Here is a 17,046-nt window from a genome sequence, read left to right on the forward strand (position 1 = left end):
GCTCCCAAGACATTGCCCTGGTAGGTCTTAAGAACGGCTCCTCTGCGCCCTCTGCTGGTGAGGGGCTGTAAGCGCTTTGCTGTAAACAGCTCAATATTCATCGCACATCAACACCAAGCTTTCCTGCCGCCTTCCGTCACCCCCTCCACCCCCACCCCCACCCCCCGGGGATGAACCGATGTGCCTTAATATTTCAAGAGGAATGAATGTGTAATTAGCACCTTAACGTTATATCAGAGTCGTTCCGGAGGTTTTCTATCTAAATGCAAATTGAATCTTCCTGAAAGAAAGCTAATAAGTGATGAAAATAGATAGCGAGGGATGAGGAAGCAGGCAGGAGGAGGGAGGTGGCCCGGGTGTGGCGTTGTCACCCTGGCCACTGTTGTTGATTTGCTGCCTGCGGCCCAGACTACCCTCACCTGAGGACCTGGCTCTGAGGCTGAGGGCGCTGGAGGCGGGGCCTGGGTCCCCTGTCTGTTCACGGGGTGCCCAAGCCAGCAGCCATTTGGGGGGGGGTCCTCACTGGGGGGTCGTCATCTCGGAATCATGGTGGCCTGGGGAGGGCACGGGCTTTGGAGTCAGGCAGATCCGAGTTTTAATCCGGGATCCTCTTCCAACTAGATGTGAGAGCTTAGGCCAGTTTGTTAATCTCCCTGTGCCTTCCTAGCATAAATGGGGCTATGAGTGCTGGTTTCGCTCAAGATTGTTACAAAGATTACTAAACAGAGAAAATGTGTCTCGCATGCATACAGTAAGTGTCCAAAAACGTTAATCTCTCCCCACGGCCACTAGATATTGCTGCACCAACTTAACGTGTCAAGGTAAGCGTGGACTGAGCTGTCAAGAATCAGGTGGCATTCCTCTTGTCCCCCTAAAATAGCCGCAGGTGTGTGTGGGGGAGGGGACCAACTTTTCTGCAAGGAGCCAGATAGTAAATATTTTCCGCTCTGCGGGCCGGGCTCTCCCTGTCGCCACTCCGCCGCTGCCGCGGGAAAGCTGCCACAGACAACACGTAAACGAATGCGCGTGGCTGCGTTCCAATATAACTTTTATTTATAGACGCTGGGATGTGGATTTCCTATCATTTTCACGTATCCCGAAATATTTTCCTTTTGATTTTTTTTTCCCCCAATCATTTAAAAATGCAGAAACTGTTCTTGGATGGCAGGCCAGACAAAAGCAGGCAGCGGGGCCAGCAGCGGCCTCGGTCGCAGTCGGCCGACTCCCGCGCTGAGGTGTCTTACCTGTGACTTGGGCAACTTGCATCGAGAGCTCTCTCAGGCCAGGTGCGGTGGCTCAGGCCTGTAATCCTAGCTCTCTGGGAGGCTGAGGCGGGCGGATCGCTCGAGGTCAGGAGTTCAAGCCTGAGCAAGAGCGAGACCCCGTCTCTACTAAAAATAGAAAGAAATTAACTGGTCAACTAAAAATATATATACAAAAAAAAATTTAGCCAGGCATGGTGGCGCATGCCTGTAGTCCCAGCTACTCGGGAGGCTGAGGCAGGAGGATCGCTTGAGCCCAGGAGTTTGAGGTTGCTGTGAGCTAGGCTGACGCCACGGCACTCACTCTAGCCCGGGCATCAAAGGGAGACTCTGTCTCAAAAAAAAAAAGAACAGAGCTCCTGGGGTGGACGGTGGACGGCAGGGGAGGGATGGCATCCCCGGAAGGAAATAGCCTTTTCTGGGCCAGGACTGCCTGCAGGGAACAAAGGATGCACAGGGTGGTGGCCCCTCCTGGGGTGCCAGCCGGCAGGTCAGTCTGTGGATAGAAGTGTCACCCGCTTCCTGCCTAGTGACGTCCAGGGAAGGACTGGCGGCTCCTGGGCGCTAGGCGGGCAGCCACATTCTCCTGGCGACAGGCTGCAGGAGGGCGCTCAGACGCTCTGTCCTCAACTAGGAAAGTGTGCAGGCTCCCTGGGGCCCCTCAGCCCTCCTCGGGTGCTGGCCTGCCCGCGCTGGGAGTGCCTAGCGGCGGAGGACACGCAGACCCTCCCAAAGCTTAGCCTGGTTCTCAGCTTTCTGGACGCTCAGCTATTCTTAGGCACGCTTGCCCGGCACACTTGCCAGCCCATCATGTGTCCCCTCCTCCTGTCTCCAGCATGGAGGGACGCAGGTCAGCACACCAGATGGCGACCTTGCTGTGCGGCAGATTGCCTGTCTCCCCTGGGAGCAGGGGTGGAAGCAGGGCGTGATGACGCCTGCTCTCCAGGCCCTGCCCCTCCTCTTCCCTGCGCCTCTCTGCCTGGGCCTTGCTCTGGAGCCTCTGGGGAGGAGGGCACGTGTGCATACGTGTGTGTGTGTGTGTGTGTGTGCATACGTGTATGTGTGCGCGCGCGTGATGGGCAGTGCCAGAGGAGAAGGGGAGAGGTGAGGAGAGGGCAAAAGCCACTCCCTACCTCTGTCCAGGTCCTGTCCCTGGTGAACAGACCCCTCCTTCCCACTGCAGGGCCAGCTGGACCTGCCCCTCGGGCACCCACGGAGGCTGGTGGACTCTCAGAGATAAGCAGAGGCGTGGGGTGCACAAAGAGGCTGCCCCAAGCCCCGGCAGGGAGAGGCAGAGGCCTGGCACCTCCGGGGTGGCTGCTCCCACTTGTCAGCTCCCTACGGGCCCAGGCTGAGCGTCACCTCCCACCAGTCCAACTTTTGGCCTCACCCTTCCCTCCCCAGCCCTGTAAAAGACCCGGAGCCTTGCATGGCCCTGGACGTCAGGGTCAGACAAAATTCGGTGCTAGAAGGGAGGCAAGGAAGGAGGACCAGGCGGTGAGAAATCCACCTCTCAATGCGAGCAGTAATGATCAAACAGAAGCCAGTACTTGTTGTGTACCAGCTGAGGAATATCTGCCTGGAAATAAGAGGCATCTCCAGGGAGGGCCGTTTCTCTCCCGGGTAGAGATCAGACAATAGATGAGCTTTCGTCACCCAGATAGGGTGGTTTAGCTAGGAAGAGGGACCTGGTGGCAGTGGTGAGCCGGCCAGCTTTTCGTTTAGCCTTTTGTTCCTAGCAGGCCCTAGCTCTGCGCCTGCAGAGCCCGGTGGCCCTGCTCGCTCGGATCCCGCCGGCAGGAGAGCCACCCCATCCCCCGCCACGGCAGCTGGGGCACACGCATGCACAGGGGCACAGGCACGTACACCGTCCGTGACAGGCAGGCGGCCCCATCTGCCAATCAATCTTCCTCGCCGATCTCCCAGCCGGAAGCATCAGGGCTGGTGTGTAAATCACTCAGGGCCCTCTCTCGGCTCTGCCAGGACTCGGAGCTGTTTTTAATTAAGAAGAATGGAGGATGCTGCTGACTCTGGAAACGGCGACATTAACTTACTAATGGGCATTTAAAGAGCCGTGTCTGAGTGGTCTGCTGGTCCCCCCTCCCAGCAGCCTCTGCTCCTCTGCAGAGCTGCCCCCGCGAAGGCTCTGCTGTCCTCTGCATGGGAAGGGTGAGGGTAAGGCCCCTGATATCCCCAGCGCCCGGCCAGGCCCCCGCCTAGTGACCTGGGACAAGTGGGCACGTTTGCACTTTTAGAGAAAGAGCCAGATTGGGATGCGTGGAGCCCTTGTCTACTGTCCTGGCAACCGTGGGAAGACAGCCGGTACCCAGAAAGGTCAGAACCCAACCGGAAACAGGATCAGGCTTCCAGGTGGGTGCCCAAGGTCTCCAGGGAGCCAGCCCATTAGCCTCAGCCACAGCTGTCACAAGCCACCCCCCAGCCCCGCCGTCCTGGCTGCTTGGAGGGAAATGAGGGTGATGGCGGCAGCAGCAGGGCCAGGGGAAGCCTCTGCTGAAGTCCTCGCTGGCGACTGGACCTTGGGTAGCCAGCAGTGCCTACAAGAGCCAGTAGGGCCAGACCCCTGTGTTCGTATCACCTGGAAGAATGTGAGGATGTCCATTCGAGAATGTGCTGCTTTGTCACTAAAAGCTAAACGCATCTTTCTTCGTGGCTTCCCTCCCTGTATGATGCCCCCGGGAGGAAAGGACCCCCGGCGGGGAGGGACCCAGCTGCGCTCCTTCACCTTCCTTCCTCCTAACTTTAAAGAATGGCTGTGACTCGCCACGGTTGCAGGCAGAGCAGAGGGCTCCCGACGCCCGGTCCTGTGTCTCTCCTATTAGATACGTCCCTCCCGAACGTCCCAGGGGCCGTGGCAGAGCAGCCTCGCCTCGGGCGGCTGTTTCTAGTTTCTGACGCTGCTGCCCAGGAAATCCTTCCTCCTTCACAGCCCAGACCCTCGGGCCTCATCATCAACCCCGTGTCCTCTGACAGTTTCCTCAGTGCACACAGGGAAGTGGCCAGGGTCTTTCAGAGGTTCCCCTTCCTGCGTCCTTGTCACCCTGCACACTAAATGGGGAGGAGAGTGGGGCTCCCCAGCCCTTTGTTTCCTAAATTGTGCAGCTCCTGAGTCTGGAAACCACGATGGCCCCTTCCCCGCACCCGTCCGCCGCCCAGACCTGGGATCCACCTTGCGGTGTCCCAGTTGTGCCTAGCTAGGCAGGGAGGTGCTCCCGGTTGCACAGGCGCGTTCCTTAGCTGAGACCCATTGAGTCCCTCCAGGCAACACTTGGCGCATGCCCTGCGGGGGACGGAGCAAGGCGGGTTATGGAAGGAATGTGGCTAAGTCAACTCTCTAATCAAGGCTCTGCGATCAGGATGGGCGCTCAAATAGCTAAGGCCACGCTGTGGGACCCCAGACCTCTGCCCCTAGGGTGGCACTGCCGCGTGGACAGACTGCAGGGCGTGGTTCTGACGGCTGGCAGCTGTGCCGTGCCATCTCCCATCAAGCCCGAGTGAGCCCTAAATCCTTCCTCTGGGCCGATGTTGGGACTGGGTTGGGGGGGGCCTAATGAGGCTTTTCCATGCTGGGGGAGGAGCCCACCCTTCCCTTGGTCTGCTGGCAGCCTCAGTCCTAACTGGATGAGTCATCCTCACTCCCCAGCCCCTACACGGGGCCCAATCTTCTGGTTAGGAATGAGAAGGTGATTATCTAAAGGAAGAGCACCAGCTGTTCTCCAGATTAGAATGCAGTTTAGGCTGCAGCAGAAGAAATTTCAGCTAGCTAGGAGGAAAAATATCCTGTCCAAGAATTGGCCCAGAAATGACTGGCAAAGGAGGGCGTGGGCCCTGGTGCGGCTGCCTACCTAGTGGGACGGGCACCTGCTGTTCGGGCACACTAGCGCGAATTCACAGAAAGTTAGAGAAACAGAGACTTGCCATCACAAAGGGAGAACTGGCCTTCATGGGGTACCTACTATGTGCCCAGGAACTATGCCTGGCATCTCCTTCCTCCCACAATTCTAGAAAGTAGGTTTTCTTGGCCCGGCACTGTGGCTCACGCCTGTGATCCTAGCACTTTGGGGAGGCGGGAGGATTGCTTGAGGTCAGGAGTTCAAGACCAGCCTGAGCAAGAGCAAGACCCCGTCTCCACAAAAAGTAGAAAACTTAGCCGGGCATGGTGATGCATGCCTGTAGTCCCCAGCTACTCGGGAGGCCGAGGCAGGAGGATTAGAGTAGATTTTCTTACCCTCTTTTGCAAGTGAGGAAACTGAGATTCAGGGACATAAGTGACTTGTGTATGGTCATACAGCTAGGAGGTAGCTGAGCCGGGATTCAGACCCAGTCTGTTTGATTCCAGAGTGCACACACTCATCCTCTACCCTGTGATCTGTGGAGCACTGTAGAAAGAGAACTACATGGAGAAGGGAACTCCTGGTGTGCCCTTCTGGCCAGCATGGTACACGGAAGAGGGCACTCTGCTGGTGCCCCTGACAGGAGGGTAAAGGTCACTTCTGGGACACGAGGAGGAGCTGCTGCAGCAACTAACAGTTAAACAAGTCCTCTTTCCCCACCCCCCAAAATGTCCCCTATACTTGGAATTCCGCCAGGCCCTTGGAACCCCACCCACGGTTATTCCGTCCTTGGTCTGCTACACTGAGAATCTGCCTAGTTCCCTGGGGGAAACTGTCCTCTTCCCACACCCTCAGTTTCCCCCTAACCTACCACAAAGTTTGGTGAAGGCAGGACAGTGCCGAATACCTAACAGACACTCCATAGAAAATGAGTAAAACTTCATTTTATTGTATGTAAATTAGACCTCAACAAATCCAAGGTGTGACTTTATAAAAAAATAAAATAAAATGTACTGAGCTGGATATGGTGGTGCACCCCTACAGACCCAGATATTGGGAGACTGAGGCAGGAGGATCACTGGAGCCCAGGAGTTCAAGTCCAGCCTGGGCAATGTGGCGAGACCCATCTCTAAAAAAATGACTGAATGACTTTTTCTGGGACTGAGCATCCCCACGTTTGATTGATGCATCAATATCACAATAACAAAGACTCCGCAGTACCAAAGGCCTAACCTTTAGAGGCCTTACGACCTTTCCCTCCCCTAGTTCCCCAACCACCCACTCCTACGGTGTAACTAAGGCAAAAAGCCATCAACTCTTTAGGAAAGAAGAGAAACCCAGATCCAATGCTATGCAAGATCTTAGAGCAAGGAGGATTGGGGTTTGACATGAGGAAGAACTTCCCGACCAGGAAAATAATTACACACTAGAATAGGGTGGTGAGAGATCAAAGGAGTCACTGGACTGTCCCCCTCTGCTTAGCACTCCTTAAGGCCCCAGCGTGGTGCACTCGGCCCAGGCATGGAAACCGTAGGTGACTCAGGGAATCTTAAGTGGCGGTTGCTAGGTTACAAGCTTCCTCAATGTGCACTCGATGTAAGGACTAAAGGATGTCACCTGGCTGGGAGGAAGAGCCATGGGGAAGGAGTGGGGGAGATGGAGAGAAGCCAGGACTTCCAGAACAAGCAATTAGGCCACAGCCTGGAAGACATCCTGTTCTTAGTACTTTTCCAAGGGTCCAAGTCCCTAGATCCCATGGTCTGCGTAAAGGGCGGTGCCTGTAGGACGTGAGCGACAGGTAGAACAGCTCTGGGGCTGTATTCCGGTGCTGCCCTAGCTGCGCTGCCTGGCACAAGTAGTACGGGCAGCGGCTGGAATCCCCTTGGACGGTCTCAGCTTCTTTCTGTACCACAGTTGGACAGAAAGCCAGAAGCCGGTTGAGAGTGGAACAGCTTGGTTTCCTTAATAAGCCATAATTCTTTCATTTGTGATTTAATTGTGATAAAGTGAAAGAGCACTGGATTTGGAATTCATAACTAGAACCACCCTGAACAGCTTGCATGGTCATAAGTAAGTCACTTCACTAAGTCTCCACTAAGACTTCGCTAAGTCTCAGAGTCCCCATCTGCAAAAAGTGGATACTGACCCCTGCCCTGGCCACCACCTCTCCGGGGTTGTGTTAAGATGACGAGAAAATGGATATGCAAGGGCTTCATTTGTCTCAATCAGGAACGCAAACATAAAGTCCGTCCTGTGGAACTCTATATATCTGCTTATTAAGCTGCCCCCGCCTGGGGGCGTTGGGGCACAAGAAGTTTTGCCTCACTGGCTTGGCACACAGCTCAGGGGGCAAAAGAGCTGAAGACGGACTCCAGCAAGCTGCTTTGAGGAAGGTCTACGGCAGGGGTCCTCAAACTTTTTAAACAGGGGGCCAGTTCACTGTCCCTCAGACCTTTGGAGGGCTGGACTATAGTTAAAAAAAAAAAAAAAAAAAACTATGAGGGCCGGGCGCGGTGGCTCACGCCTGTAATCCTAGCACTCTGGGAGGCTGAGGGAGGCGGATTGCTTGAGGTCAGGAGTTCGAAACCAGCCTGAGCAAGAGTGAGACCCCCGTCTCTACTATAAATAGAAAGAAATTAATTGGCCAACTAATACATATAGAAAAAATTAGCCGGGCATGGTGGTGCATGCTGGTAGTCCCAGCTACCCAGGAGGCTGAGGCAGGAGGATCGCTTGAGCCCAGGAGTTTGAGGTTGCTGTGAGCTAGGCTGATGCCACAGCACTCACTCTAGCCTGGGCAACAAAGTGAGACTCTGTCTCAAAAAAAACAAACAAAAAAAAACTATGAACAAATTCCTATGCACACTGCACATATCTTATTTTGAAGTGAAAAAACAAACAGGCAAAAACACTCACATGTGGCCTGCACGCCGTAGTTTGAGGACGCTTGATCTATGACCTCAATTTTCCTGATCACCCCATTCTGATTCTGTGACAACAATTCAAGTCGAGGCAAAGGTTTGTTCCTTATTTCCCTGGACAGATAGAGACCCCTAGGAAGAGAGGGAAATGTTTGCTATTTCCTGTGAAATTTCATTAATTCAGATCACATTCTTTTGAAATTGATGAGTTCTTATTGAATAGAGAAAACAGAACATGCTCTTCCGCTGCGACGGTTCTAGAGGTACTTACTTTGTAAGTACAGAGAATTCAAACTAAAAAACAGTGGAATTTTTAAGCCAAGAACTCAAAATACTAATTGTGGCTTCTGTTTCTCACAGGAAGTCATTTCTAAGTAAGGGACAAAACATTTGTGTTTGTTCTCAGTTTTTCTTTTCCCTGTTTTTTTTTTTTTATAGTAGTCATGGTATTAATAGAGATTTATTAGGCCCTCGTTATATGTCAGAAGGAATGCTGAACACTTTACAAATATTATCTCATTTAATCTTCACAAAAACCGACAAGGATACATCCATACCATGGACTGCTACTCAGAAATAAAAGGGATGAGCTATTGATGCATGCAATACCTTGGATGAACCTCCAGGGAATTGTGTTGTGGGGGGCAGGAAGAGAAGCCAATGCCAAAAGATTACATGCTGTATGCTTCTATTCCTATAACATTCTTGAAATGACAACAGTATGGAAATGGATAACAAATTAGTGGTTGCCAGGGCCTGGGAAGGAAGGGGCATGAGAGGAATAGGTGTGGGTATAAAAGGGCATGAGGGATCCTTGTAGCAATGGAAATGTTCTGTATTTGACTGATCAATTTCAATGGCCCTGGTTGTACTATATGTTCTCCTATAATTTTGTAAGATGTTATTACCATTGGGGAAACCCTGGGTAAAAGGTATTTTTTCTTACAACTGCATATGAATTTACAATTCTTCTCAAATTAAAAGATCGAGTTGGAATATATATAAGAAACTGAGTTTCAGAGTAGCTAAACAATTTTCAGAGCCGAGATTCAAACCCAGGCCTGTCAGCCTCCTGTGCCTGGGTGTTTCAAGACTTGGCTATCTATATTGGAGGGAACCAGGTGGGAGAAGGACCCCATAGACCTTGCAGTCCACCGGACCAAGCGGTCTTCTGGTGTCACCGGCACCTCTGTTACTGGGGACTTCTGTCCTAAAAGGCTATTAGAGAGTGGCTTGAAAGGATTGTCTGTCAAGCCCTGTGCCTTGGCACCAAGGACCAAGATTTGGTCATTTTGGTCATCAGGTTTCTCCTTCCTGAAGTGTGCGAAGACAGGTGATGGTGGTGGTGGTGGGGTGTGTGTGTGTGTGTGCATGAGAGACAGGGCGAGAGAGCCCACCTGTGTGTCCGTCTATCTGTGTTGATGTCTCTGGTTGTTCCTCCACTTACCTAACCGCGCATTTGTCAGTGTCGCTGTGTATGCAGGGGAGGGAGGGCAGGGGAGGGTGACGCGCAAGGTATGCATACGTGTAGGTCGGCGTATACGTTATATTCGGATGCACCTGTGTCAGGTGTGCGTGTGGCACACCCACGTAACGTGTTTCCACGGGGTTAAGCCGTATGACGGCACCTCCCCCAGAGCAAAGCCATTGAGCCCGCGCGTCACGTCACGAACTGGGTCTGTGTACTGTAGATAAACCGGGTAATTGGTCTCCCCGCCTCCTCATCCAAAACAAACACAACAGCCCGCCCCCACACCGCAGGGAGTCTGGTCCTGTCATCCGGCTGGGTACTTGGCTGTCGTGCCCCGCTTTCCTTGACCCTTGTAGACAAGGTGAGCTGCTCCCGCCGCCGCCGCCGCGGCCGCCGCCGGGCCCTGTCCCTCCCCCGCGGGGCGGCGCAGCCGGGCTTATGTAAAGAGGTCACGGTCCGCCCCGCCGCGGGGCGCCCGCGGGCCCGCTCAGGTGCGGGGGGTGTGGAGCCGGCTCGCCCGCCTCCTCCCCGCGCGCTCCGCTCCCCTGCCTGCTGCTCACTCATTCTCCCCATCTGCATGTGCGACAGCGGCGTGGGGACTGGGGAAGGACACAGCGGCCTCTCCCCTGCTCCCCGCGCCGCCGGGCGGGGGCCCCGGGCTCCCCGGTAATGCGTCGCCTGCGCCTCGCCGCCGCGCGCCTCCGGCCCGGCAGTGTAAGTGGCGCGGGGGCGTGGGCGCCCAGATTGCGGGGAGGGGGCGTGGGGGCGGGGAGGCGTCGACGCCGAAGGAGGTTAACTCCTTCCTCCCCCCGAGAGGCAGCCTGGCGCCCCGAACCCCGAGAGCCCCCGCCTCCTCGCGCTCGGGCGGTTTCCGAGCGGCGGGCGGGCGGGGCGGGGGCTGGGGACAAAGCGGTGCGGGGCGTGGTGCCGCCGCAGGGTGGCGCCCTCCGCCGCCCGGTCTTCCCTTTAAAGTTGGCGAGGGGCTGCGGAGCCCGCCCGCGCGCCCGCCGGCGCCCTTGACTCGCCCGGCTCCTCCTGCAGGGCCGGGCGCGGACGCCGCCGGACCGCTGAGACTGGAGGGACGGTGAGCGCTGGCCGGCGTCGGGCGGGAGCCTGCGCTCGGGGACGAGATGGAGGCGGCCAGAGGGGACGCGGGAGCCGGCACCGAGTAGCCCGCGGACCCCCGCGCTCGCGCCTCCCTGCGCCCGGGCGCGCGGCGAGCGGGGTCCCCGGGGCTGCCATGGAGGTGCCTAACGTCAAGGACTTCCAGTGGAAGCGCCTGGCACCGCTGCCCAGCCGCCGGGTCTACTGCTCCCTGCTGGAGACCGGGGGACAGGTCTATGCCATCGGGGGTTGTGACGACAACGGCGTCCCCATGGACTGCTTCGAGGTCTACTCCCCCGAGGCGGACCAATGGACGGCCCTGCCTCCCCTGCCCACAGCCCGGGCCGGGGTGGCCGTCACTGCCCTGGGGAAGCGGATCATGGTGGTCGGGGGCGTGGGCACCAATCAGCTGCCCCTCAAGGTCGTGGAGATGTACAACATCGACGAGGGCAAGTGGAAGAAGAGGAGCGTGCTACGAGAGGCCGCCATGGGCATTTCTGTCACGGCCAAAGGCAAGTGGGGCCAGGGCTGAGGGCGGGCGGAGAGGCCGGAAGTGTGGGCTGTGCAGTTTAGTGCCATGTCTCTGCAGACCCCTGCGCTCAGCAGGACGACTGCACCCCCCAACCGCCACACCCCAGCCCCTGAAACCTGCTTTGCAGGTGCCACCACCTCCACACCGACTCGGGGTCCTGAGGACGTTCACTTTATCCTTGTGCCATCACCAGGCGCCCCTGGGAGCAATTCGGGACCCAATTCTAGGACCTTCTTCCCACCTTCAACCTCCTCTGCCTCCCAGTCTCGGAGATGCCAAGGGAGACCAGAACGTTCCCAAGGGTTGTGCTCCTGCAGCACCTTGCCCGGTCCGCTAGTTCTCAGGGCATACGCGTGCTGACTACCTGGTTTCACAGTTTTCCATTTTACTTTCTCAAAGCCCCTCATTTCATTCTTTTCGAGCCTAGCACAGCCCAGAGGGGGCTCCAAAAGCTCTTTTGCCCAAACACAAAGGGTTAATGGGAAATGGTTCAATGGGAGTCAGGAGCGCCCAAGTTCAGACACACCCGACTGGGCAGCGCAGCCTTGCAGCGGGCTGTGACCTTCCCTCTGTCTCCTCTCTTTCCCTCCGTCTTCTGCTAAACCGTCCTCACTGCCTGCCGCATCCACTGTAGATCAGGAACCAGTATTTCTTGAGCACCTGCTCCGTCCCTGGCACAGTGCCAGGCCCCGGGGAGAACAGAAGGAGCCCGAGTCTGACCGATGAGGGTGCCCAGACAGAAATTCTGGTGCAGAATGCCCCCAGGGCAGGTGGCCAGTGGGGCTTCTCTGACCTCCCAGTAAGAAGGATGGAGGGCCTGGAGGTTCATGGAGAAGAACCTACCTCTTCCTCCCAGGTCTCACTTAATGGTGCTGAGAGATTAAGAGCTAACGTTGATTGAGTCCTCACCATTGGTGCTTTGCATCTATTAATCCCTTTCATCCTCACAACCTGGCCAATGGGGCAAGTGCTGTTATTATTTCCATTTTAGAGAAAAGCAGTGTGAAGCCCAGAGAGGTTGAATCACTGGCCCAAGGTTACAAAACTAAGAAGTGATGGTCAGGTCTGTGCTCTTCACTGTGACACTGAGTGGATTTAGCAGTTAGCTGAATGAGCATTCACGCGCCCGTGTGCCAGCTTCTGGGGCTACAGATTAACAGAGCCTACAATCTGTTGGAAGACACAGACAAAGACCATTCAGTCACACGTGGCGAGCAGGGTGACGGAGCTGCCACCGCTCAGGAGGCACGGAGCAGGTACTCTCGGCCCAGTCTTGCGGTTCAGGGACACTGAGATGACTCTGAAAGCATGAGTAAGAACTGGGCACAGAAGTAGTAGTGTGGAGTAGGTAGGAGGACTCATTCCCAGGAGGAGCTGTTCCAGGTAACGCAGGGATGGGAGGTGTAGGGTTTGTGGGCTCCTTAGTGTTTGGGACCTAGCCGAGGGATGCAGGCTCAGCCACGGCAGGGACTTTGAACAGTGCCATCAACCGCAGTGACATAGCTACGGCTCGCTCGGGCAGAGCAGTGGTTGGGAACTGGGCCTGGCCATGGCAGGGGAGGGGTGTTGTGGACTGTCTCAGGGTGCCTGGGAGCTAAGCCAGCGAGGTGTGTGTGTGTGTCGCCTTGCTTCTTAGATTACCGAGTATACGCAGCAGGTGGGATGGGCCTGGACCTCCGTCCACACAACCACCTCCAACACTATGACATGCTCAAGGACATGTGGGTGTCACTGGCACCCATGCCCACCCCGAGATATGCTGCCACCTCCTTCCTCCGAGGCTCCAAGATCTACGTGCTGGGTAAGGATGGGTTACCTGTTCCACCTCTATCCTCCCTCCCTCCCTTGGGTGGGTTCCCGTGGGAAGCGGTGCCCGTGTGCTGAGCGGCTCCCTGGAGCTGGGGGGCAGTCACACCGCCCCACCCCCGGGGAGCCTCCTGTGTGGTTGGGCAACAGTCAGAAGGGGAAACCCAGTCCCTATGCTCAGGGACTCCCCTTCTGCCCAACCTCCACCCTGCTCCGGCCCCCAGGGGGACGACAGTCCAAGTACGCGGTCAATGCCTTCGAGGTCTTTGACATAGAGACTCGCTCCTGGACCAAGTTCCCCAACATCCCGTGTAAGCGGGCCTTCTCCAGCTTTGTGACCCTGGACAACCGCCTGTACAGCCTGGGGGGCCTGCGCCAGGGTCGGCTCTACCGGCAGCCCAAGTTCCTGCGGACGGTGGACGTGTTCGACATGGAACAGGGTGAGCTGGTCGCCAGCCCCTGGCCCTGCTCTCTCCGGGCTCCCGCATGGAGGCGCTGGCCACCTGTCTTCCTTCTGCCTGGCTCCCCTCACCTCGCCCACAAGCCGACCCTCTTCCCAGGGCCGCTCACCCAGCTGGGCAAGCTTCTCGGAAGTCTGAACACCCCCCTCTCCACTCAGGGCTACTCTTGGGATCAAATTCTGTCATCTGTACAGGGCTCCCTTTGGCTGGTTGTTTTCAGCAAAGCCTTTTCTACCTATTGTGTCTTTCCTTACAATATCCGTGCAGGATCAGGTCAGGGAGGGATTTTTTTCCTACTTTTTACTGATGGACAAACAGAACGATCCTGACTCCTACCCTCACTGTCTCTGTTAGCCTCCTCTCTGGCTTAGAGCCCGTGAGGACGTAGGTATAACAAGCTGGTCATCATAGGGCATTATGGTTCCTTAGATTGCAACAAGCATGGGTGAGGGTGGCAGCCGCAGAGAATTTTCAACCAGCAGGAGGAGCTGTTTGCTCCCTGAGCACAAAGGGTAAACGGAGTGGACCCACTGCCCAGAGTGACAGCTCTTTGGGACTCAATCTGTATTTGGGGAGGGTGGCCAGCATCCAATTCTCTCTATATCCTGCCATTTATCCGTGTCCGCTAGGGGGATGGCTGAAGATGGAACGCTCATTCTTCCTCAAGAAACGGCGGGCAGACTTCGTGGCCGGCTCTCTGGGTGGACGAGTGATAGTGGCCGGGGGACTTGGTAAGGTTGGAGCTTCCAGGCTGCAATGTATTGTAGTTCTGGCGCTTGGCGGTTCCTTGGCACTCTGCATGGGCAGGAGCGGTTACTGGCTCCTTTCACGTCACCTGCCTACCGCTTTATTCCAAAGAATTCACAATGCTCCCTACCAGCATGGACATTACCTATCCATATATGGGCCGTAGACGTGGCCTTTCTGTCCTCCTACACAGGGAAACTGAGGCCCAGAGAGAATAAGGGGCATACCGATCACCATGTAGCACAGATCCCTGGGGCCCTATCTGGGAGGGACTTGAGACAGATTGTGGAGGGGCTAAGCCTTGGTCCTCCTTCTCTGACCCATCTCTTCTTGGATACCCAGCTCTCTCATGGAGTAGGAAAGCAGTCTGATTAAATAAGGTCTAACGAATCTGGGATTGGATATATTACCCCTCCAGAGATTGCTGGTATCTTGAAGGAAGGACTCTAAGGGTGAAAAGTCCAACAGCATCAGGGAAGAGGGGTCCAGACAGCAAGGGTCCCGGGCACCCCACATTTACTTAGTGTAGACAGACTCCCACTTTACTCGTGCATGAAAGGACTATGTGAGCTAGGCCATGTGGGTAGCGTTTTTAGTAAAAGGCAGGAGGGAGGCGGTCCTGCTCTGGGACTCCTGGTAAAAGCAAGGGGTGGGGAAGGAAAGCTTACCTCTAAGGAGATGAAAAGACCGGAAGAAGGTAGAAAGGGCAAAGTGGCTGCTTGACAAGAGCCTCTGGCCCAGCTCAGGGAAGAGGGAGTGATCCTGTAGCCGGGGAAGCTGCGGCTGCTTAGCCTCTGCTTGTGGGTTCCCAAGGGAGGGAAGGGGCGGGGGTGGCTGTGGAGCGTGGCTTGGTGGTTGAACTCCTTTGTAAGGTCTGGTTCCTTTGGCGCTGTCAGGGAACCAGCCCACTGTCCTGGAGACGGCCGAAGCATTCCACCCGGGGAAGAACAAATGGGAGATCCTGCCCGCCATGCTCACGCCCCGCTGCGCCTGCTCCAGCATCGTCGTCAAGAACTGCCTCCTGGCCGTGGGGGGCGTCAACCAGGGTCTGAGCGACGCGGTGGAAGCCCTCTGTGTCTCTGACTCCTAGCTGTCCCTGGCCTAGCACCTTTGCCCTGGACCACACCACTCCACTTCCGACATGAGGAATGACGCTGTCAAAACCAGTCTGGGCGACTTCCCAGGGCGCCAGCTCCTGGTAGCAGCTGGTCACTCTGGTCAAGTTAGCAGCCAGTGGGGTCGGGCCCTGGGGCTCCGAGTCATCTCCCTCGGTCTCCAAACCCTGCACACCCCAGAAAACTGTAAGCAGCGCACATGGCTCCACCAGCCCCAGGCTGTGGCTGAGCCGGCCACTGGGGAGAGTCCCCACTTACTGCGCAGGCACAGAAAGGCACAGGAATCTCTCCTGCCGCTCTCCCCTGGGGGTACCACCCCGCCCCACGCCCATCTCCAGGAGGCACGAAGGGCAGTTCTGGGCCCAGCGGATAAGCTGCGTTGTTGTCCTTTCCCCAGCTCCGAACTTGTTTGAGGGTCTCTTGGGATGAAAAGTGGCGAAGGATTGGCGGGGGATCCCACACCCCTTTCCTCCCCCTTGGTCTACATCCCTTCCCCACTTGGTAGTCAACTGTGGGCCCACCCTGGACCTCATGCACTCAGCAAGAACTGGACTTGAAGCTAGAGGCGGCTGCATTGGAAGGGAAGTCGGGCTCGCATGCATGGACAGGCCAGCAGCCTTGGCAGCGAGGACCCCCTTCCTCTTGGGGTCCTTACTGGACGTGGGACAATGGGGAGGGGGCAGACTTCCAGCCCTGGGTCTGCTCCCCACACCTCTCTTCGTTCCATTCCACCTTGTGTCATGCCCTACCCACCAGAGACCTGGCCCTTTTGTCACGGAAGGTCCCCAGAGTGTTTCTGCCTGAAACCTTCTCATTTACACTGTGGCATCAAAATCCACAAAAGATGGATTAATTGCACTCTGGTCAATAGCAGCAGCACAATGATTAAAATCTATATTCCTATCTTCTCTGGCACCCTGGTCCAGGGGTGGGATGGAAGGGTATCTCAATGGGTAGCGGGGACAATGAGACAATCCCTGTGGCATTCTCAGGCTAAACAGGACCCCCAGTGGCCACCTATTTTGTCAGTTTCCTTTGAGGAGTTCCACCTTCCCACAGCCGAGGTGAGCCGCCCCGCTCCCAGGAAAACAGCATATGCTCCTTCTCTTGCGCTGAGACTCTGTGTATATGCCGGTCCTCATTCAGCATTCTTCTCATAGCCAGCCTCATTCAGCTAAAGCTCATTTTTGTCTTATCCAAAGTAGAAAGGGAATTGCTCACCGGTTTAAAAAAAAAAAAAAAAGCTGAAAGACTGTGCCTCCTTTTAGCTCATATAGCACCTCTCGCTGATCCTGGTTATTTTTAAAAGCTTCGCTAGCACCGGGGTTGCAAAGGTGATTAAAATATCTGCCCTGAAAGGTTTCGGAGGAGTCAGGTGCCACTCCTCGCGTGATAGTATAATTATTTCTCACCAAGGCAGCAACAGAGCAGGGTCACCTGTCTGCATCCGAGGGGTCAAGGGAGCCTCCTGGCGGGAGGGAGGGGGACACCTTCAGCTGGATCTTCAAGGACAAATGGAACCTGGGCTTTTAAGGGATAGGGATGTTTTTTTCCCTCCGTTTCTCTGGGTACCTGGACTCTTTCCTAACTTGGGTCCCAGAAGGGCACTGCCACCTGCTGGCCTGGCATTTCCTTCCCTCTTGTGGCCGCTGGTGGCCCCTGGCATGCAGACTGCGGAGAGGCCTTCCTTTGCTTCTGGATCCCGTTGCAGTTTTGCACTTGCAGTAACAACCATCAGAAAAGGGGCTGGAGGAGCTGCAAAGACTGGGAAGGATG

The 17,046-nt window shown here is 56.0% G+C and overlaps 1 protein-coding gene across 1 annotated transcript; it reads left to right on the forward strand.

The window, feature by feature from the left end:
• The first annotated feature begins 9,998 nt into the window (after nt 1-9,998).
• Nucleotides 9,999-16,495, forward strand: KLHDC8A (kelch domain containing 8A). The gene is made up of 6 exons (XM_012759841.2): nt 9,999-10,219; nt 10,547-11,121; nt 12,778-12,942; nt 13,172-13,387; nt 14,038-14,139; nt 15,052-16,495. The coding sequence occupies exons 2-6, from the start codon at nt 10,746-10,748 to the stop codon at nt 15,243-15,245; spliced, it is 1,053 nt and encodes a 350-aa protein (XP_012615295.1). The 5' UTR covers nt 9,999-10,219; nt 10,547-10,745; the 3' UTR covers nt 15,246-16,495.
• Nucleotides 16,496-17,046: the final 551 nt, after the last annotated feature.

The sequence above is a fragment of the Microcebus murinus genome, chromosome 23 (genome assembly GCF_040939455.1).
Source record: "Microcebus murinus isolate Inina chromosome 23, M.murinus_Inina_mat1.0, whole genome shotgun sequence".
In the NCBI taxonomy this organism is placed as follows: domain Eukaryota; kingdom Metazoa; phylum Chordata; class Mammalia; order Primates; family Cheirogaleidae; genus Microcebus; species Microcebus murinus.